Here is a 22,635-nt window from a genome sequence, read left to right as displayed (position 1 = left end):
GAGGTTGGGAGAGACCACCGGGTGTCCAGGGGGGTGGGCATGCAAGGCAGGGCTGTGGTGACAAATGTGAGCGTGCCCCGCCGGGCCTGGGGTAAACACAGGATCAGTTGTTCTCAAACAGAGAGAGCAGGTCGTCATTGTTGTTTGTGGGGAGGTCGGGCGGTCCCAAGTAGGACAGTAGCTCATCAGGATTGGTCAGTTCTGGGAGCAGGTCCAGAGCTGGTTCCGGGGCCTCCCCAGCTCCAGACATGCTGGGGGGCCCCATCACGCCTGTGGCAGGACTGAAGGCCAGTTCGCCTGTGGGCCCTAAGCTCGCTTGGCCCAAGGACTGCCGGGACGCTGAGGGAGGGTTTGAATGGTGCACCTGGGGACCTGGAGGGGCCCCAAGGTTGGAGGTGTGTAGTCCTGGTGTCCCAGGATTGTGAGTGGGGTCCAGGTGACCTGCTGGTGCCATCTGGCCTGGTAGGCAGGCGGTAGACTTCTCTGGAGTCAGGAGGCTTCTGGGAATGTCAGACTGGTAGGAGATGGGGGGGGCCCCGGGGTGAACTCAGCAAGGGTTGGGGTGCTGGGCATTGTGGGCGGGAAGGACTCAGGGAAAGTTCCAGGCCCCAGGAAGCTGGAACCCTGGCCAGGGTAGTCGCTGGGGGCAGGGACTGAGGGGGGCAAAGGGGGGCAAAGGGGGCAGCGCCGGGGCCCAGGGCGGCGATCATCTCCATCACGCTGGGCATGAGCATGTGGGCGGGGCTCACGGTGCGGCAATGCTTCAGTGCCGGCCCATCCGGCTCCTCCTTGATGTGCATGTCAGGCTTCACGGGCACTGGCTTCCAGCTGCATGTGGGGTCGATGGTGATCTCTTCATAGTCAGAGTTCTGAATATAAATCAGGATGCCCAGCATGTACTGGTCCACCTCCAGGCCCTCCAGCAAAGCTGTCTTGTTGCACACAGGACACCTCCAAGTCCCCCGCTCACAGTTGAGCTGCAGGTACGACTCCAGGTCAAAGCACTGTATGTGGCGACAGTCATGACCTCGGGCGGGGAGCTGGATCCTGCGGAAGGTGATGGGGCACTTCAGGGACACCTTGATAGCTGTCTGCTCCACCCCGTCCTCTCCGTTGGGCCCAGGGGTGCCAGGGATGGAGCCACTGCTGAAGTTCCGCTTTATCTTGGTGATGCAGTGCTCGGCAGGCAGGAGGCGCTTTTTGAGGAGGCCCTGCAGCACTGAGCGGATGGACGGGTGGTGCACTAGCTGCAGCACGAAGAGGTGGGAGCAGCAGCAGGCGGTGACGGTGATCTGGATGGTGTTGCGGCCTGGCTGACACACGTGCTTCAGGTAGAGTGGCTTGTGTGAGGTCTTGTTGTCGCCGCGCTCGATGGTGAGCGGCGTGGCATTGATGCTGACCTGCACCGAGGCTGGCCAGTTGGTGTTCATCTGCCAGTCCTCGTGGTGGTAGCACTTGAACTGCAACTCCAGGTCAGGCCTCAGCATCAGGGTCTTGTAGACTGAGTCTCGCAGCTGGAAGACGTGGTTGCTCACAGCCAGGTTGTGCTGCAGGCGGAAGGGCTCCAGGACCACCCCATCGCGCACAGGGAAGGTCAGCCGCAACTCGTCACAAGGCCCACTTCCAGAGGGCGATGAGTGCAAGGAGTTGAGGTTGGGCTTGAGATCAGGCAGGAAGGGAGACTTGACCTCTTGGCTTGGTGACATGTAAGGGACACTGCTGCTTGGGGTCATGGGTGGCGTGGGGTTCCCTGGCAGTGGGGAACTGGGATAGCCTGGGATGGAACAGGTAGGCCCACTCAGGCCAGGCTGGCTGTAGCTGACGCTGCCCCCGTTGAAGCTGGCGCCCTGCCCGTTGAACTGCTCTGTGGGCTTGTAGTGCAGTCCCGTGGGGCCGGGCACAGACAGGGACGGGCTCATGCCCTGCTGCAGGGGCAGCCTGTGCCCAGGGTAGGAAGGGGAGGGGGCAAGGGGCTGCCCAGGGCTGGGCGCAAACTGGGCGGTGCTGGGTGTGTACTGGCCTCCTTGCAGATACTGCTGCCCTGGATACACCTCAGAGTAGGTTCTCTTGACCCCGTCAGGGCAGTGGCTGGGCCTGGGGAGGCCCAGGATACCCATGTTGGGGCAGGCGCTGCCCTGCATACAAGGGTGTCATTCCTGCTGCCCGGGTGGGGTTCATAGCCATGGGGGAGAGGCCAGAGGGGCCCATCACCCCTCCCATACCAGTAGGGTTCATGCCAGTGGGGACACCAGGCCCCCGGGGACCTCCATGCTGCAGAAACTGGCTGTTAAAAGACTGTCCGGCCCCCATCGCTCCATACTGGCTCAGCTCCTGGCTCTGCTTCTCTTGGAGAGCAGCCACGGTGGCTGTGGCTGTGGCGGTGGCAGTGGCTGCCGCAGCAGCCACAGCCGCAGCAGCTGCCGCTTGTGTGAAGTCAGTGGAGGGTCTTGCAGCATGTGAGGGGAGGCCCAGGTCCCCGGGGCCGCCTGCATACCCAGTGGTGAAGCCGGGGGCCCCAGGGTAGCCCCCGCGGCTGTACACGCCTTGCTGTACGTAGCCCTTGTTGGCACCGCCTTCAGCAAACGCCTGCTGTCCCAGGCACTGTGGGGAGGTCAAGGCGGAGCTGCCCCCTGCCACACCAAGCATCATGGAGCCGCCAGAGGGACTCCCTGCAGGGCCCATAGGGTTCCCCAAAACCTGGCTCTGTGTCGCGTTGCCAACTCCCCACACAGTAGTGACCACGGACAGCGATCCAGCCGGCTGAGTGGCGCTTTGTTGCCAAGGCACAGACTCATATGCGAATGAACCATCACCGTGTGGCGCCGGGGGCAGGGCAGGTTTCATGGGGTTCATGGAGTTCATTGGCAATGGAGCAGCCTATAGGCCGGGTCTGACAGTGTTTATCTGGAACTCAGTTGCTCTGGCTTTCCAAACGCGGCGTCGGCAGAGCCTGTGTGCCTTTTCAAACAAGCTCCCTCTGATCCCGTAAGTGTCCTCAACTGGCTTCTCAGTGATCTCCAGAAGTATGCCTTGGGTTTCCAACATGCATTGAGCCCCTAAACCTCTACCTGTAAACATAAAGTAGAAGACACAGAGGACGAATATCACACAGAGTCCTCTGAGAACTGCTACAGCGTCTATGCTGATCAAGTGAACATAGACCTCAAAACCTACGCCTAGAAATAGCAGCAGCTAAAAACACCAACAATAATCAAAGTCCTTCAGCTCCTCCAGCCAAACCTCGTAGCACTCAGAGAGCAGTCATTTCCCCTGATGGAGAATGTTCTATAGATGACCTTTCCTTCTACGTCAACCGACTATCTTCTCTGGCAATCCAGATGGCCCATAAGGAAATCAAGGAGAAGTTGGAAGGTAGAAGCAAATGCCTTCATCATTCAATCTATCCATCCCCTGGGAACAAAGAGAGAATCAGTCCCCAAACTGCTGTGAGCAAGATTGCTTCTGAAATGGCCCATGAAGCTGTGGAACTGACCGCTGCAGAAATGCGTGGCACTGAGGAGAAGTCCAGGGAAGGTGGCCAGAAAAGCTTTCTATATAGTGAATTATCCAACAAGAGCAAAAGTGGAGACAAACAGATGTCCCAGAGAGAGAGCAAAGAATTTGCAGATTCCATCAGCAAGGGGCTCATGGTTATGCAAATCAGGTGGCATCTGACATGATGGTCTCTGTCATGAAGACCTTGAAAGTGCACAGCTCTGGGAAGCCAGTTCCAGCGTGTGTGGTCCTGAAGAGGGTGTTGCTAAGGCACACCAAGGAGATTGTGTCCGATTTGATTGATTCCTGCATGAAGAACCTGCATAATATTACTGGGGTCCTGATGACTGACTCAGACTTTGTCTCAGCTGTCAAGAGAAATCTGTTCAACCAATGGAAACAAAATGCTGCAGACATCATGGAGGCCATGCTGAAGCGCTTGGTCAGTGCACTTATTGGTGAGGAGAAGGAGACTAAGTCTCAGAGTCTGTCATATGCATCTTTAAAAGCTGGGTCCCATGATCCCAAATGCAGGAACCAGAGTCTTGAATTCTCCACCATGAAAGCTGAAATGAAAGGGAGGGACAAAGGCAAAATGAAATCAGATCCATGCAAGTCACTGACTAGTGCTGAGAAAGTCGGTGAACACATTCTTAAGGAGGGCCTGATCATCTGGAACCGAAAGCAAGGAAACCCATGCAAGGTGGCTACCAAAGCATGCAGCAATAAAGATGAGAAAGGAGAAAAGATCAGTGCTTCCACAGATTCACTGGCCAAGGACCTGATTGTCTCTGCCCTTAAGCTGATCCAGTACCATCTGACCCAGCAGACTAAGGGCAAAGATACATGTGAAGAAGACTGTCCTGGTTCTACCATGGGCTATATGGCTCAGAGTACTCAATATGAAAAGTAGGGAGGTGGTCAAGGTGCCAAAGCACTTTCAGTGAAACACCTAGAATCTCACAGAGCCCCTGGACCATCCACCTGTCAAAAGGAGAACCAACCCCTGGACTCCCAGAAAATGGATATGTGAAACATCGTTCTAATGGTGATTCAGAAACTGCTTAATGAGAACCCCTTCAAATGTGAGGATCCACGCGAAGGTGAGAACAAAGCATTCTGAGCCCAGGGCAAGCAAAGCAACTTACATGTCCAAGAGATCTGACAAAGGGGAAGAACAATGCCAGGACCATCAAGAACTTGACTTTATCAGTGGGATGAAGCAAGTGAATGGCAATTTGTAGATAAACTGGTAGAATCTGTGATGAAGCTGCCTTATCATGGCTAAGTATAGCAACGATGGGGCAGCCCTTGCTGAGTTGGAAGAACAAGCAGCCTCGGCAGATAAGCCCAATTTCAGGGGCACCAGGTGCATTCACAGCGGTGCAATGCCACAGAACTATCAGGACACTCTTGGACATTAAGTAATTGTCAATCATCAGTGCTCTACAAATAGCTTGCAGAAGCAGCTCCAGGCTGTCCTGCAGTGGATTGCAGCCTCCCAGTTTAACGTGCCCGTGCTCTTCTTAATGGGAGATAAAGATGGACAACTGAAAAGGTAAGTAATGCATTAAGGCACAAAAAGAAAGCTGGAATGGGCAGAGGCAGGGAGGCAGCATTGTACTTCGAGCCCAAGATCATTCTAGTTTCAAGTCTATTCTTTACCGTGTACTTCATGAATTACTTTCACCTCATACAAAGACACAAAAATGGTGAACCACTAGCTAAGTGGACACCTCAAGGCCTGTGCATTTCCACCAAGAGGAGGAGAATGAGATTAACGCATTCCATCAGTGACCCTTTTGACAAACTATCTGGTAAAACATTGGGGAATGATTAAGTCTCATGTTTTCAGTTTTAAGATCTGCCAAAGTACTCTAGGGAGGAGGGAACAAAAAAGGAAAATGGAGTTCCTCCTTCCCTCTTGAGGTGTTGGGAAGTATCATGGACTAATTTTGTGTTTGACCTACCAGAAACAGTTTGAAACTTGTCTCTTACTATTTTCTCTGTGCTCCTCCCCCAAACTCATGGGTCCTGCAAGTGCCCTGAGAGTCCTGTCTCCTTAAATTTTATGCCCTAGTTGCCTCACTTGCCTGACCCTAGTCCTGGCCCTGCTCCTCAGATTCCATGGAGGCCAGCATTCATACATTCATACACATACACATGCACATTCTCTCTGTCTCTGTCTCTCTCTCTCACACACACACACCCCTACCTGACAGCTGGGTTTCCTGCATTAGATGGATTCCAGAAACATCAAATACTTAACCAACTTATTTTCAGTCCAGGAGCCAAGGCCAGACAACCCTCCGTACTCCAAGTCTCACACTTTTTTAGGGAGGTGGGGGAATGGCAACCCCAAACCTTGACCTAGCAATCAGCACAGACTAACTGAAGGGTCCAGCATCTGGTGAAAAGTATTTAATGAACACAACTAATTTCAGAGTGTGTTTTTGAAGCTCAAAAAATAAAGTATCTTTGGCATTTTGATCTATGACATTAGAGAAGTTTCAAGGAAAAAGGAAAGATGTGTCAGCAGCCTCTAGTCATGGATCTATGACATGCTGTACCCTAATCCTAGAATCATGAGCGGGAAGGTGGCGGGTGTGGGTGAGGAGGTTAGGGGTTGAGGGGGTTGGCTGGTAGAAGGGTGTTAGTTCACTTTGTCCAGCAGGTCTTTCCTCTAAAAAGCATCACACAGCTCACACTAGCTCTGTTTTCCCCACAGCTTCCTCAGGTTTCAGCTAAAGCAGCAGAGAAGGGGTACAGTATAGGAGGTCTTCTTCAAGAGGTCATGAAGTTTGCCAAGGAACGGCAACTGGATGAAGCCGTGGGAAAGGTGGCCAGGAAACAGTTGCTGGACTGGCTGCTCGCTAACCTGTGAGCTGACAATTTCTTTGACTCGTCTTCATCTTAGCCCCCCTAGCAGCATTCCATCCCAGCCAGAGCACCACCACCATCAGGCCAGTCAACTGCACAATACACAACTGTGTTTCCCAATACACTTGAGCAGTTGCCTGTGAATGTAAGAGGTGTCAACAAACTGGGAAAGAAAATGAATTTAAAAAAATTTTTTAAAAATGTGTCTCTTTTTGATCAGCTATTTCCAAGACAAGGGAAGGGAATTGGTCCATTTTCCAGGAATGGTGACACAGTGTTGGAGTTGTATTCAGATCTCACCCTGGATTATTTTCTGAGCACCAAAGACACAGGGATATAATCCAGGTCAAGGTCCCTAAGGGCAAAGAACCAGAGTCTTGAATTCTCCACCATGAAAGCTGAAATGAAAGGGAGGGACAAAGGCAAAATGAAATCAGATCCATGCAAGTCACTGACTAGTGCTGAGAAAGTCGGTGAACACATTCTTAAGGAGGGCCTGATCATCTGGAACCGAAAGCAAGGAAACCCATGCAAGGTGGCTACCAAAGCATGCAGCAATCTGGTTTGTTCAAATAATCTCAATTCACAGTCTATTTAGAGTTTTCCCACCTGTGGCCTTCCTATTTCTCCCTGAACTGCACATCTAACTTGATAATCCCTTTCTAATCCCAAGGATACAGCTTTCTTGGTTTAGTTGAAGAAAGTGTATAACCATTACCCTGCCTTGCTACACACACCCTCAAAAGTGTTCACCGCACATAGCTAAATACTACCCAGAACTACAATGGGATCTGATCCTCTCCCGTGTGTGAATAAAGCTTCCTTATAAGGAATTTCCTTCAATTGATGAGATTCCTTGTCTTCTTCCAGTCTGAAAGAAAAATTTCCAAGAACATACCTCTAAGATGGTAAATTCCTTTGGGGCCCAATGTCCCAGTGTCTTCTCTGGGAATAACAGTAAGTTCCCAGATTTGTTCTATGTGTCCTTTAAGTCAATAGTGCTAGCATTCACTGCAAATCAGATCAAGACAGTGGTTTCAACCCTGTAGACCTTGTTAGCTAGTTTGGTGTGTGCTCTCATGGCACGTTTTGGCACCCTTGAAGCGTTGCGGCTTTAGTAGAACCAAGCACAGGATGGGGTGTCCTTCTGGACTCAACAGTCAAAGCTTTGCCTCTTACTAGTCACATGGCCTTAGGCAATCCTGCAGACTGAGCCTGTTCATCTGCAAAATGTAGCTAAAAATTACCTTACGTTGTTTATAGGTTAAACTAGAGGAACGGATGTGATGGTGTTTTGCACAGGGTGGATTTTGTTGCAAATGTAGATATGTGAATGATATGTGTGACTTTCAATGCCAGTCCTAACACAGGAGTGCCCTCTTGATACATTTCAGAACTGAAAGCATATCCTCTGAGTATGGGACCCAGAGAGACACTTTTTGGGAGAAGTTAAGCACACAGACAAACTTTGCCAACTTCTCCACAATGCCTGACCCAGTCAGATAGAAGAAGTAAAGGCAGGCTTCTTCAAAGCAGGATGTTTAAAACTCTCCAGCCCGGCTGAAAGCTCATCGAATGTTTTTCAGTCTCACCCCACACCATTAAAATCTTTGGAGTTGAGCCATCACAGATCCTTTTCTTTGCCCTTGAAGAAAATCCTTAATAAACAAATCTCGAGGCCAGGGCTACATTTCTAATGACTCAGTCCTCCCTGAGCACAGCTGGGTCACATAGCAGTTTACTTCCTTGATTAACTTGGCTCTTACTTTGCTCCTGATTTTTATTATGAGGCAGCCTTGGGGATTCCTTGAAACATGGAAATAGAGCAAAGGAAGTTACATGTTCTGTTAAATGAAAGGGGTTGGGGCAAGATGGTCTCTCAGGGCCTTTCCAGTTCTGACATTTGAGAATTTTACGAACAAGTTTCTTTTCCATAATTTCTAAAGGAAACTTGTGTAGATGGAATAAGCTCAGGGTGAGGAAACTTGATTTTTGCCAGAGCTAACTGACAGATTCCAGCAGAGAAAGGAATGCTTTGGGCCACAAGGACCCTGATAAGGGTCTGAAGGAGCTCAATAGCCCTTGGGGTTTATTTCTGGAAAATAAGACCCTGGCCTTTGACCTCTCTAAATGAAGAAGTAACCCCAGGCATCCCAATAGCAATGTGGCCGTGCTCAATGCCAGCAGCTGGAAATGGACAAGGACTTCTGCTGAGCTGAGAGTCTGGCATATAGTAAGAAAGAGGCAAAAGGAGCAGAAAAGGAAAACACGATTCTCTCCTGGCAGGCGGTACAATTGGCTTATTAACAGTTTCAGTCTCTCTGATATCAGGCTTCCATCTCAAAACAAAATTATAAGCAAAACTTGTCTGGGAGGTTATTACAAGGCCAGAACTAGACTGGAATGAGGTGAGAGAGGTACTTGCCTCAGGGATCGAAAACTCCATAATCAAATAATATTTTAATAAATCAAAATTAATGCCAAAAAACCATGATGAACAAAATATCAAAAAGTTTTGTACACAGGATCAGTAACAGTGCCATGCCAAGCCATAATGGAGCCTGAGGCAAAAGGAAAAATTAATTTGTAAGACTGATTTCATGGGAGTAATGTTAGAGAAAGAGGAGCCTAGGAGAGCCAGGGTGACACCATTTTAAAATCAATTCCATGTTAAAACTAGCAAGGCACATTCCTTGCCAGTCACGGCCCATGGTCATAAGATATTTATGGCTGAGAAAACAGCTTAATAATACCTGTAAGGATAAATGCCCATGACAGCAGAATGTCCACATGTCCCAATATCGCATAACAATATATGCTTCTAAGTTGATTATAGTCATGCTTTGATGTGCTTACACGCTAAAATGCCAATAATAGTTTTCTTTATATCAGCAAAATAATAAATTGTCATGCTGTCAGCCCACCAGCATGTAGACGTAACTTAGTTTTACATAGAAAATAAGACCACTATATAAGAAAACTTAAAGACAAGTCGTTCCTCCTCTTGCTTCCTGAGGACGCCCTACTCTGAGTAGCAGCTGAGGAGGCTTTACTCCGTAACTGAGTAGCAGCGTTCAATAAACTGTCTCTTCTCTATGCGCTCTACAACTTGCCTTGAATTCCTTCCTGCCTTAGATCCAAGAACCCTCTCTTGGGGTCTGGATCAGGACCCCTTTTTCTGACAACAGTAATACTTTCTGGGAGATTGCCAAGGCAGCATTTAGAGAATATGTTGCCCTTAAAGCCTATATCAGAATAAAAAAAGAAACAGTGACATCCTGCCTAAAGAACTTAAAATCTTTAAAGAAAAATAAAATCCAGGTTTAAAATCCAGTGTAAACTCAAATCCAGGTTTGCCTCATGTCAAATAACAAATTAAAAGTTTAGAAAGGGGGAAATAAAATTTGGAACAAGGAAAAAGACAAAACAAGGAAGGCAGTTTTGCTTAAGTCTTAAGAAATCAGAAATCAGAGATGGAGTGGGGGAGGGTGGGTGTTGCAGTGTTTTCTCTCTTGTTTAACATGATAAGAGTACAGCCTTCTGCCCCCCCCCAAAAAAAACAAATAAAAACTCAGATTTATTCTGGGTAAAAACAGGAACCACACTAGATTACCCGTGTTAAAATTCTACCTTAAAACAATTCTAATAATGAAAGAAGAAAAGTAAACAAAAAGTAGAAATACAGGAGAGAGAGAAAAAAATGCCACTTTTGCAAATAATATTTGTACATCAGTGAAAATCAATCCCAAATACCAAAGGTAAAGAAGGAGTTTTGCAAAGGTATTAGAATAGGAGATACTGGTGAGCTGCAATAATTTGCCGTCAATTAAAACAGGTCCAGCTGCTTTCTCCCAGTGACTCAGAGACATGTAAAAAGTTCGCTGCTTCTCCTGAGCCAAAGCCTCTGTGGTGTCAGAACATAAAATAAATCTAAAAGAATCTGTTGAATTCCTATATCCTAAGGCCACCCTGCCAGAAAGAGGAGTCTACTTACAATTGTGACAACAATATTAAACACTTGAGTATTAAAGGAGGCAAGAAATGACATTTACAGAGCACTTATTGAGTGCCAGATACTACTCAGTGCTTTAATGTTTTCAAAAACCTTGTGAGACGGTTTCTTACCAGCCGCTTTTTATGGATGAGAAATTAGCGAGTCAGGCCTTTTGCAAGGTCATCTAACCAGTGAGTGGGAAAGTTGGGATTCAAATCCAGGTTTGCCTCATGTTTAATACTATGCTCTTTCCATTCTATCACACTGTCTTCCCATTAATCCAGATCCATGTTTATTAAAGAACAAACTATAAAACAAGAATGAGAAAAATAAAAACAGGCGAATAGTAAAAATAGACCATGCTCTTGACTGGTAAAACTAAATTCAACAAAACAACACTCTCTAATTCAATATATGGTCTTATATAGTGCTAAATCAAATATTTATGGGGTAGTTTCAGTGTCTCTCCCAAGATACTTATTAATTGCAAAGGGAAAAGTAGTAACTTTGCAATGGAGAAATCTATTAGTCACATCTTAATTAGATGATCAAGGCCAGTATCACCAGGAATGACATAATGATATCATGTATCTCCCAATATAATGTGATAAGAAGGGCATATCACTTCTGTGGTATTCTTGCAAAAAACACATAACCATAGTCTAATAATGAGAAGCCATCAGACAAACCCAAGTTGAGGGACATTCTACATAATGCCTAGCCAGAAGTGACTGTGAAGGTCTCAAGAGAACACTTTACGGTGATGGAATGTTCTATATATTGAGAAAGGCAATGTTTAACACAGGGGTCTATGTTTCTTAAGACTCATTAACCTGTATGCTTAGAATCAGTGAACTTTATTCTATCTAAATTACATCTCAGTAAAGTTATTTTAAAATGTTTAAACTTAATAAGTACCTATAAGGAAAAAAATTCCCTTTCCACTGCTAAAAGTTTCTTTGCTCTCCTGCCTCTTTCCAGAAAAATCTCAAATTTAGCAAGTCTTTCTGACTTTGGGCTCTGAGAAACCCTTACCTTGCAATCCTCCTTCCTGCTACATCCACTTATCTGTGGTGGCCCAGAGTAGGACCCTGGAAATCCCCTCCTCATGAGGACTTCTCTCCCAGAACCTAGCTACATATCCAAAGTGAGGTCTCCAGCTCATCTCCTGCTTATCATGAAAGTCACCTCCCCAGAAAAACCCTCCTTTATTCACTACCTTATCGCCCATAATTACTTTGTATCCCACTGCCCTGTTTAATTTTTATTGCACTAACTGATATATACCTTTTATTGTTATTTACTTGCTTATTGATTGTCCCCTTCCACTAAAATGGTAACTTCAGGAGCACAGGGACCTGTCTGTCTTGCTCACCACTGTACCCTCAGTGCCCAGCACAATGCCTGGCACACAGTAGTCATTCAATAAATGTTTATTGAATAAGTAACAATCCATCTAGTTCAGTGTCTTCTGGTGGAGAACAATAACATTACATGGGAAATCATAAAACTTCTCATTAACCATGGCCATCTCACTTCATATAGCCGAGTCTTAGTTTTTCTTACCTCAAAAATTGGGATTCTAACCAATAGTCTTTTATACCTACCTCTTTAGAACTGTTATGTACATCAAAAGAGGCAATTATGTTTTAAAATATACCTAAATGTGCCCACTAAAACTTCAATGTGGCTGGGCACGGTGGCTCAGACCTGTAATCACAGCACTTTGGGAGGCCAAGACAGGTGGATCGCTTGAAATCAGGAGATCAACACCAGCCTAGGCAACATGGTAAAACCCCATCTATATAAATGCAAAACTTAGTCAGGCACAGTGGCACTTGCCTGTAGTCCCAGCTACTTAGAAGTCTGAGGTGGGAGAATCACCTGGGCCGGGAGGTTCAGGCTGCAGTGAGCCAAGATTGCACCACTGCACTCCAGCCTGGGTGACAAGACCTTTCTCAAAAAAAAAAGAGCTTCAATACAAAATAATAATAATAACAATGATAATAATGTCTAACATTCGTTGCACTTTTACTGTGGGTCAGGCATTCTTCTAAGTGCTTTTCAGTATTATATCATATAATCCTCCCAAAAGCCCTATAAGGTAGGTATTGCTGTTATCCCTTTTTGCAGATGAGATGACGGAGGCCTGGAAAGGCTGAGTAACTTGCCTAAGGTCACAGAACTAGGAAGTCTTAGAGCTGGGATTAAAAAACACAGATAGGCTCCAAAGCTTCCACTCTATACTACTTCACAGGACACCAGGACCTTGTCCATAACATCATAAGTCAGGATAAATCCTGGCACAGTTCAGGAAACACTGACAGAATGGAGTAGGAACATCTAGGAGGTGACAGGAACCTCTGGAGTAGAGTGGATGGTTGGCTGGAAGGAATCCACACTGGTGGACAGGCACAGGTTTTCAAAGGATATTGCTGGCATAGACCATAGCCCAGAAGAAGGCCGAACTGGGCATCCCCCAAAGCAAGCCGACACAGCTCCTGGGACTCACAGAGCAGGCAATATCCCCAAGGAGAAGCATACGTAATGTTGAAAATGCAGCCTCGCAGAAGGTATGGAGTTTGCATTTGCTCAGAGGGCTCAGGGCTGCTGCTTGTTGGGGGTTGAGGGGAAGCAGAGCAAAAGAGCAACAAAAGATAGGCTGGCTCCCTTGCACCCTGGCAGGAGAAAAGGACAGTCCTTGATGGTATCCAACCAATGCACACCAGAATGTGTGAAGTAGAAGGAAAGGAGGGGTTACAGACAGTTGGGGTGCTCAGGGCGCTTGCCAATCGGTAGGAAAGGATTTCAACATTTGAATAGCTGTGGAGCTGTGCTGGTGCCTCAAGTTTGAAATGCCTCTCCCAGGGTAGAAGTTTTTTACTTTCTCTTATCCTGCTCAAGTCTCGGGCCTGGCTAAGAATTGAATTCTAGGTAACACCTGGGGCAAGCCCAGCTGAAGAAAAGGTACAAACCCACATAGTTCCAGTGCCACTGGATCACACTGTCTTATAACGTCTTGTTTTCATGTCTGCCTTTCCACTAGACTACAAATAGCTTGTAATAAATGAACAGATAAGGGCCTCCCACCGCTGGGCACCAGCCAATCAATGTTTGTTGAGCAACAGCTAATTGTGTGCTGAACCAGGCCCTCCGCTAGGCTCTTCTCACAGATTGTCACATCTAATCCTCAAGGTGCCTCTGTTGGTAGCCCCAATTCGCAACTGAGGAAATGAAGGTACAGAGGATCAGAAAGTTGCCCACATCTGGGATGAAGCCCAGGCAAATGAGACTTGAGTCTGTACTCTTCACCACCACACTTGACTTGAGTGGCTGGTGGGTGCCTATCCATGTGCAAAACATGAGGTGAATAAAGGCATGGCTTGCTTAGGAATCAGGAAACACGGCACAGGAGTAGAGAGTGCATGAAGGGGAATTGAAGGATGACAAAGCTAGAAAAGTCAGCTGGCATCAGAGTGCTATGTGGATTCACTGCTAAGTCCAAGGAGAAACCATTTGAAGGGTTTGAGCCCCGCAGTTTCAGAGTAAGCTTTGTGTTCTGGAGTGCTCACTCAGTCTGCTATGGGAGGGATACATTGGAGCAAGCCATGTGCTGCTTAACTGTTCTTTACTTCCTTTGCTTATTTCTGCTTTTTTTCCTTCCTTTCATTTTTCCTTTTTTAAAATTCCAGCTTCACTGGACTTCACTAAATGTTAAAAGATTCCAGAGCTGAACCAACACACCTCTTGTGGGGTAGATGGGGAAGGTGAGGGGTGTCCTAGAAACCCCAGCTGTGATGGAGACAACTGATGAAGAGGAGGGTGGTAGGTTTTCATTTTCCTTCCCTAAGGTTACACTTGACCTCCAGGCCTTTATTTGCCACTGTCACAACCATCAGATGCCAGAAACAGTAGAAGGCAGACTCCATACTCTCTCACACCTCCAAATGCCAAATGCATATATTTTCAATGACCTTGACGTGGTTTAACACAGCACCTCCCAAAAGATGATAAATCATGTCCCAGAACTCAGCAAGAGAGGAAAGCAAAATAAAACACCCTGATCTGCTAACTTTCCTCTAGGGAGTTGACAGCATCTTGCTCCCAAAAGCCCTGCTTTTGGAAAAGAAATTTCTCTTGTTGGAGACTTCGATGCCTTTGTCAATGAGTCCTGTGGCACAAACTATCTACTAAAGGGAAGGGAGGATTTGCCAGGAAAATCTCCTCTGGAATCAAATGGTCCACTTCTGAACTGACAGAGGAACTTAGCTCTCCCCATCCTGATGCGAATTCTAAGCAGGCACACCTAGAGTGACTTGTCATATCTCTCCATCCTCCTTTGAGGCGAATCTTGGGGTTTCCTTCTTACTTCCCTGGCCCTTTCTTCCCAGGCTCTTTCAGAGAACCCTCTTTCTCTGCCCATCTGATAACTGGTGACCTACCCAGGATCTATCCTTCTCTTGGTGCTCTTCCCACCAGCCCCACTATCTAGCTGCACCCACTTTACAGAGGGTGGGTGGACAGGCCTCGCTGGGACATTGTCAAAGAGAACTCGTGCCAGAGTTTGGATCCTGGAGGACGGCAAGGACCAGAGGAGGTAGAGGAAGGGGTGAGATGAAGTTCTCTCAGTGGTGTTTCTTTGCTGGGATCCTACAACTTTTAAAATACAGATTCCCAGCCCATCTGTCCCACCCCAACTCCAGAGAAATTCTCAATTCCTTTGTTTGGGGTTGCAAAACAAGCATGTATATTTTACAAATCTCCAAGCGGTGTCATATTACTCCTTTCTATTTTTAAGAAATTAAAACTTATGGAAAAGTTGTAACACTAGCATAATGAGTACCCATACACCCTTCATCTAGCTTCATCAATTGTTCATATTTTGCCAACTTGCTTTATCTGTCACACAACTAAAATTGTGTGCATATATATAATTATTATATAAAATTATTATTATTTTGCTGAACCATTTGAAAGTCAGTGAAGACATCATGATATTCAACCCTAAATACACCAGTGTGTATCTCCTAGGAACTAGGACATTCGTCCACATATATTTCATAGTCAATTGTCCTAAAAAATCCTAATAATAGCCTCAATAGCTGTTCCCCTCTGCTCTATCCAATATCCATGCAATGTATTTAGTTATCATGTCCCTTTAGTCTCCTTTAATCTAGAAAGGTCCCAGAGATTTTTTCCTGGTCTTTAATGACATTGACACTTTTTTAAGAGTCTAGGCCAGGCCTTTTGCAGAATGTCCAAGAGGTTTTGATGCACAAAGAAGAATGAGAACAGCTTAAAGAACAGCTTGGAGAGGTCATGACCAGTCAGGAAACTGAAGGCCAAATTGGAGACGGCACCACAGTTTAATAACTACATGAAAACTGGAAAGCGGTCAGGAGTGAAGTGAGGAAGATTGGTGGCTGGGTAGGTTGCATGGCTTAAAAATATAAAGTCACTGCAACTATTTGTCCTATGGCTCTAAATACGCAAATATACACAGCAGTGACTGGCACAGTGATTTCTTCCATCCTCTCACCAGTTTCCTGAACCTCAGACCCCTATATTGAACTGTGTACTGGACATACACAGACATTTCTTAAGCAAACACTATGTCTTAGGCACTGCCTAAGCACATTATGTGTATTATCTCATTTAACCTCCACCATAACAAACTCTCCAGGAGGCAGAAACTAGGATTGTCTCTGTTTGAGGGCGAGGAAACTGAAGCACAGAGGGGTGGAAACTTGTTTAGGGTCAACACAGCTAGTGAGTGGTGTTACCAGAAATTGAACGCCAGAGCCTTCACACTTTTACACTTTATCTTTTAAAGTATTATTCTGTAGAAGTGGCTTTTTACCCTTTTGCTTCACAGTTCTATAAATTTTAACACATGTATAGATTCATGTAGCTACCACCATAATCAGGATACAGAACAGTTCCATTACACCCAATAAACTCCCTCTGCTGTCCCTTTGAGTCATCACCCCACCCCAACTACGAATAATGTTGCTATTTCTTTTCTTCTTCTACAGTCTATATTTCCAATGTCAGTTAAGCTTTCAAAAATTTCGCAGTGCTAATCCCTTCTTTCTCGCGTGACCAAGCAGTAGGTCAGTTGGTTCCGTTGGGAAGACCGCCTAGCTCAGTTCTCAGTTCTGATAGCCTTCGTTATGCCAGTTAGGATCAGAACACGGACGCAGAGGTCAAGGATAAACCTTAAAGGTCATAACAGCTCTTTAGGGCCACTTTCCTGGGCTCCTCACTTTCCGTTATCCTTCCAGTACTTTCCAGTTCCCTGCAGGCTCTCATGGTTGGAGGTTAACTAGGCCACTTGGGAGGAGATGCCTTGCGCAGGGCGGGGAAGGAGCAGGGGGGCGGGGTGGGGGAGAAGCAATGGGTTTTGGCCCCTCCCTCTTAAAGTTGCAGCTTCATTGAACAGAAAAGTAAGGTTCTTCCTTTTCATTCACTTTTGGCTTCTGCAGTTTCCCATCCCCGGCTACTCTTTGCCTCTGCCACCACAACTGTGGGACTGCCTGCTGACAGGGGTGACAGACCACAGGGGAAAAAGTAAAAACAGCACCCTTGTATTTCCTCCACTCTCTCTGAGCATTTTGGATCTCCCCTTTCCACCTCTCCAACCAGAAGTAGAGGGTTTCTACTGAAACTCTGTCTGCACCAGAGTGCTCACTTCTGAGTTTCAGGTTGTCTTGAGTTCCTGCTGGGGGATGCTGGAGGAACAAAAATAGTAAACTCACTACCAGTTTGGTGGCACTTGTAATTCTAGCCTCCTCTGGTCTGTCTGCTAATATTTACTTTCCAGAATTCTCAAATAGTTTGGCATGCATTCTGTACAGGCTTTGTACTCAAGTTCAGTAGGCAATAAAGGGAGGTGTGTGTTTATTCCATCACGTACGGAATAAAAATCAGTCCTCACTTTTAAACCCATGCCATTGCGCCTCTCCACATGAATGTCCACAGACACTATGAACTCATCCTGTGCTAATTGTATTCATCATCTACTCACCTGCCGTATCTCTTCCAGTGTTCCCTATATCAACCAGTCCCACCATCCTCATTTACCCAGTTATCCAAGCTGGAATCCTGGGCATTGTCGAGGACTCCTCTCTCTGTCTAATGTCTACATCCAATCATACATTCACTCCTGGCTTCCCTCTCCTTATTTCCACTACTTTAAATTATTCATGCCTTCATTCTTTCTTGCCTGGATTATTGCTTGTTGCCAGTTAATTGGTGTGACTAGGAAATTGTTTTTCTTTTGTTGACTTCCTACTTTGTAAACATTGTATTGGCTATATACAGAAAACTGAACAAAGTTATAAGCTCAAAACATTATCAATAAATTACCACAAACTGAGCCCACCCATGGTCAAGAAACAGAACATTCAAAGCACTCAAAAGCCCCTCTTGGTTCTGCCTTTTTTTTTTTTGACAGAGTCTGTTGCTCAGGCTGGAAGGCCATGGTGCAATCATTTGAGCACAGGAGTTCAAAGCTGCAGTGAGCTAAGAAGGTGCCACTGCATGGGTGATAGAGCAAGATCCCATCTCTTATAAACAAACAAATAATTTTTTTATCCCCTAGTTCTTTAATAGGTAATTTATGTTTCCTTTTCTCCTGTCCTTTCCCCTTTTTTCCTATTCTTTCTTCCTCCTTCCCAAGGCATGGAAGGATTGTGAACCTACTCAGTCAATCTTAAAGGGGGCAATGGGGAGAGGGAAAACAAGGAACCCTCACAGGCTAATTTTTAAACCACATCTCTTAAGAAAATATGGAGAAGCAAAGAGAGGAAAATGTAAATTACTTAAAATTCTACCATTGTAAATATGTTGATATACTTTCAGACTTTTTCCTATGCATTTATAACACACACACACACATATATATAAGTTGCAAAAAATGGCCAGCAGTGTATATATACATACTCTTTTGTAGTCCCTTTTAAGCAACTTATTGTGAATGTCTTTCCCTCTCAAGCTTTATACTGACAACATCATTTTGAAAAGCTACATGACTTTCCATTGTGTGAACGTACTATAATTTATGAACTTTTCTTTCACTTTAAGACATTTACGCTGTTTTCTCTGTTGTAAATGATAAACATTACTGTTGTCAATATCCTTATGACAACTCCTTTGCTCACTTGTGCAATTATATTTATAGGATCAATTACTGGGTGTGAAAATTGGGATACCAAGCATGCATATGGCATTCGCTTTCTAGGGCTGCTGGAATACCACAGACGGGGGAGCTTAAACAACAGGAATGTATGGCCTCAAAGCTCTGGAGGCTAAAAGTTCAAGATCAAGGTGTCAGCAGGATTGGTTCCTTCTGAAGGCCTGTCCGCTGGCTCTGGTGGTTTGCTGGCTCTCTAGGTGCTCCTTGGCTTCTGCTGCATCACCCAATCTCCGCCTCCATCTTCACATGGTCTTCTCCCTATGTGTGCATCTCTGTGTCCAAATTTCCCCTTTTTGTGAGAACACCAGGCCTACTGAGTCTGAGACACTATGGAACACGCAAGCGGAAATATCTACTCAGTAGCTATGTATGTGGGTCTGGAGTTTAGGAAAGACAAATGTGTGAGTCAATGCCACTTCAGGGGCAGTTGACAGTCATGGGGATGGATTAAATCACCCACTAAGATCACCCTGTAACATGAGATAAAAAGAGAGCCAAGGAAAGAATTCTAGGAACTCCAATACTTACAGGATGATTGGAGGGTAAAAAGATCACTAAGGCATAATTAGACCTGGGCTTCCCGAAGTCAGCACTGGGAGTGATATTATGGAATAGCTGGAATTAGAAAGAGGAGACATGTCCCATCTCCTAGCTCTGAAGCACCTTGTGTGTCCATTCCTGACTTCAGGCACCTCCCTCCCTGCCATTGGCAATCACTGCTCTTAAGTTTTTATTAACCAATCTCTTGCTTTTCTTTATAGTTTAAGCACATACATATCTCTATGTTGTTCAATTTTTTCTATTTTTAAATGTTACATACATGGAATCTTGCTTTATGAGTTCTTCTACAGTCTGGTTATTTACTCAAAATTAGGTGTTTTGGAAGGATTTATTTTGATATGTGTGGCTATAGATCTTTCATTTTTAGTGCTGTATGGTATTGCATTGTAGGGACATATACCAGTTTATTATTATTATTATTGAAAGTAATGGTAAATACCATAATTACTTTTGCAACAACCCAATATTTGTCCACTGTATTATTCATGGACATTTGGGGACATTTCCCGTGTTTTGCTATTATGAATAATGTTTCCATGAACTTGTTCATACATTTCTCCTGCTTCATCTGCCCAAGAGTGTCTTTCTAGAAAATATACCACAGAGTAGAATGGTTGAATTGCTTACCCTCAGGCTTGCTTTACACCAGAAAAGACTCATATGACAATGAATTCCTGCCTCACACCATATTCAAAATTCAATTTCATGTGGATCAAACACTGAAGTTCCAAATGTAAACCTTAAGACTTTTAAGAGAAAATATGGAATTTTTTTTTTTTTTTAATTTTGAGATGGAGTTGCATTCTTGTTGCCCAGGCTGCAGTGCAACAGCGCGATCTCGGCTCACTGCATCCTCTGCCTCCTGAGTTCAAGTGATTCTCCTGCCTCAGCCTCCCAAGTAGCTGGGATTACAGGCGCCTGCCACAACGTAAACTATTTTTTTGTGTTTTTAGTAGAGACGGGGTTTCACCATGTTAGCCAGGCTGGTCTCGAACTCCTGACCTCAGGTGATCTGCCTGCCTCAGCCTCCCAAATTGTTGGGATTACAGGTGTGAGCCACCATGCCCAGCTGGAATATCTTTATGACCTTAGATTAGGAAAGATTTTCTTATACAAGGTACAAGAAGAACCACCCATAAAGCAAAAGGTAATAAATCATAAGAATTAACAACTTCTTTTCAATAAAAGACATGATAAAAAGAATGAAAAGAGAAGCTATAACTGGGAGAAGATAGTCATATAAATATATAATGCACAAAAATTAGTATCTAGAGTCTATGAATAATTCCTACAAATCAATAAGGAAAAAGACAAATGACTCAGTAGAAAGTGAGAAAAAGGCTCGTCACAGAAGAGGAAATCCAAATGCCTAGAAACACAGAAAACAAGATTCAATCTCATTAGCAATCAAATTAAAACCACAATGAGAAACTGTTTAAATCCACCAGACTAGCATAAACGTAAAAATAAGGCAATACCAAGTTTTGACAAGAATGTAGAGCAGTGTAATCTCACACACTCCTAGTGGGGGTGTGATTTTCTACAACAACTTTGAAAAGCAATTTGGCATCACCCAGTAAAGTCAAGTAAGCATGTGTCATATGCCAAGCAATTCTCCCCCTAAGGTTAAACTAAAAAAAAAAAAATTCTTTGTACATGTGAAGCAAGAGACACCTATAATAGCAAACAACACTGACACAACTGAAATTTCTATTGACATTAAAATGGATTACAAAATTGTCATCTATCCATATCATGGAATTTTATACAGTAGTGAAAATGAATACACTACAACTACACATAACAAATGGATGAATTTCACAACGCAGAGTGAAAGCCAAGTAGTAAGTCACAGAAGGTCACATATGATGTGACTTAATAGATGTAGTTCAAAAGACAGACAAAATCAAATAATAGTTTGTTTAGAGCTACCTACATGTGTGGTAAGGTCTAAGGAAAACATAGGCTTAACACAAAATTTAGGATAATAGCTACCTCTGGCTGTAGGTGAGCATGTGACAATAAACTATGATAAATATTTGAAGGAAAGGATGGAGCTTATCTGAAGTTTATAATTAAGGGCCTGACTCAGACTCTGGCCTTACAAAAGCCTTCCTGAGGAAAGGGCACGTCAGCTGTTACCTGAAGCATGAGAAACAGTTTAGAGCAGTGCTTCTCAAACCTTAGCACAGATCCCCACCAATTGCTATGGGATATAAAGGTATTTTCAATCACAGTCAGATTCTTAATTATTAAAATGGAACTTTATGCAAGTAAACTTAAAGGACTGACTATTGGAGTTTCTACCTTCCTGGAGGAAAAACGTCAATTTCTTTTTTTTCAGGCTTAGCTTCATTCTAATAGAATTTGAAAGATTTCAATCTGCTTTAATGGAAGCCAGACTTGAGAACAATGATAATATATACAAAAACTGGTGGCCATAAGCAAAAAATCTGGAAATACCCAAGTCTTTACTCTGGGTTAAAAGAGATTTACGAGAGAGACCTGGTCTTTAGAAAATGCATCGGACACCAAGTTCAGGTAGCTGCAACGAAAACATCCTTTAAAATGTATCAAATAAATGAAAAAAAAAAAACTTAAAGTGGCAATAAAAGATGGCCTGGATGAAAGCATATTTTCATAAAAGCATAAATTTGCTTTCACAAGAAGCTAAGATAAAAAGAGTGAGTAAAGTGAATAAACTGAAAAAAGCTTGCAGAAGATGAGAGATTGAGCTGCTGTTTTTATATAGGAGAATGAGATCTGGGAATTGAAGATATTAATAATTAATGCCTCAGACAATGAAGACTGTGTTGAAGATTAATAAAATACAGTTTTTTATTGAGATAAAATTCATTTAAAAACACTTTGAAGTATACAAACCAGTGGCTTTTAGTACATTCACAATGTTATGCAACCATCACTACTATCTAACTTCAGATTTTTTTCACCCCAAAAAGAAACTCCATACACATTAAGCAGTCACTCCCAATTCCTGCCCCCACTTCCACCTGATAACCATTAATCTGTTCTGCCTCTATAGATTTGCTTATTCTAGACATTTTATATAAATTGAAACATTATGTGGCCTTTTGTGTGGGTTCTTTAACTTAGCAAAGTGTTTCCAAGTTTCATTGATATTGTAACAAGTATCAGCACTTCATTCCATTTTATGGCTGAATGACATTCCAATGTGTGGGTCTACCACATTTTGTTCATCCCATTCATCCACTCATGGACATGTATCTTGTTTCCACTTTCTGCCTATTATAAACTATGCCTACCATGAACACTCATGTATAAGATTTTATTTGAACACATGGTTCGATTCTCTTAGATATATTTCCAGGTGGGTAATTTCTGGATCATATACTATAGTTAACTCTGTAACATATTTAGGGAATTTTTTGTTTGTTTGTTTTTGTTTTTTACAGTGGCTATACTATTTTACATTCCCACCAGCAGGTTTTGAGGGTTCAAGTTTGAGGTTTCCTTGCCAATACTTATT

At 44.4% G+C, this 22,635-nt stretch overlaps 2 protein-coding genes across 2 annotated transcripts; one reads left to right on the top strand and one right to left on the bottom strand.

Moving 5' to 3' along the window:
• Window positions 1–73: 73 nt before the first annotated feature.
• Window positions 74–2,945, bottom strand: LOC117065538 (zinc finger MIZ domain-containing protein 2-like). Its single transcript, XM_033180427.1, is given in 4 exon segments — window positions 74–525; window positions 528–665; window positions 668–2,079; window positions 2,081–2,945. Coding segments are annotated over 4 exon segments (2,754 nt in total). The 5' UTR covers window positions 2,863–2,945; the 3' UTR covers window positions 74–103.
• LOC117066099 (A-kinase anchor protein 4-like) lies at window positions 2,920–4,408 on the top strand (the record flags this gene model as incomplete). Its single annotated transcript, XM_033181562.1, is given in 3 exon segments — window positions 2,920–3,154; window positions 3,157–3,648; window positions 3,651–4,408. Coding segments are annotated over 3 exon segments (1,485 nt in total), but the record flags the coding sequence as incomplete, so codon positions are not given.
• Window positions 4,409–22,635: the final 18,227 nt, after the last annotated feature.

This window comes from Trachypithecus francoisi, unplaced genomic scaffold, assembly GCF_009764315.1.
Source record: "Trachypithecus francoisi isolate TF-2019V2 unplaced genomic scaffold, Tfra_2.0 Lachesis_group2, whole genome shotgun sequence".
NCBI classification, from domain to species: Eukaryota; Metazoa; Chordata; class Mammalia; order Primates; family Cercopithecidae; genus Trachypithecus; species Trachypithecus francoisi.
Note: the sequence above shows the minus strand (reverse complement) of the source record. Positions and strands in the feature narration are given on the sequence as shown.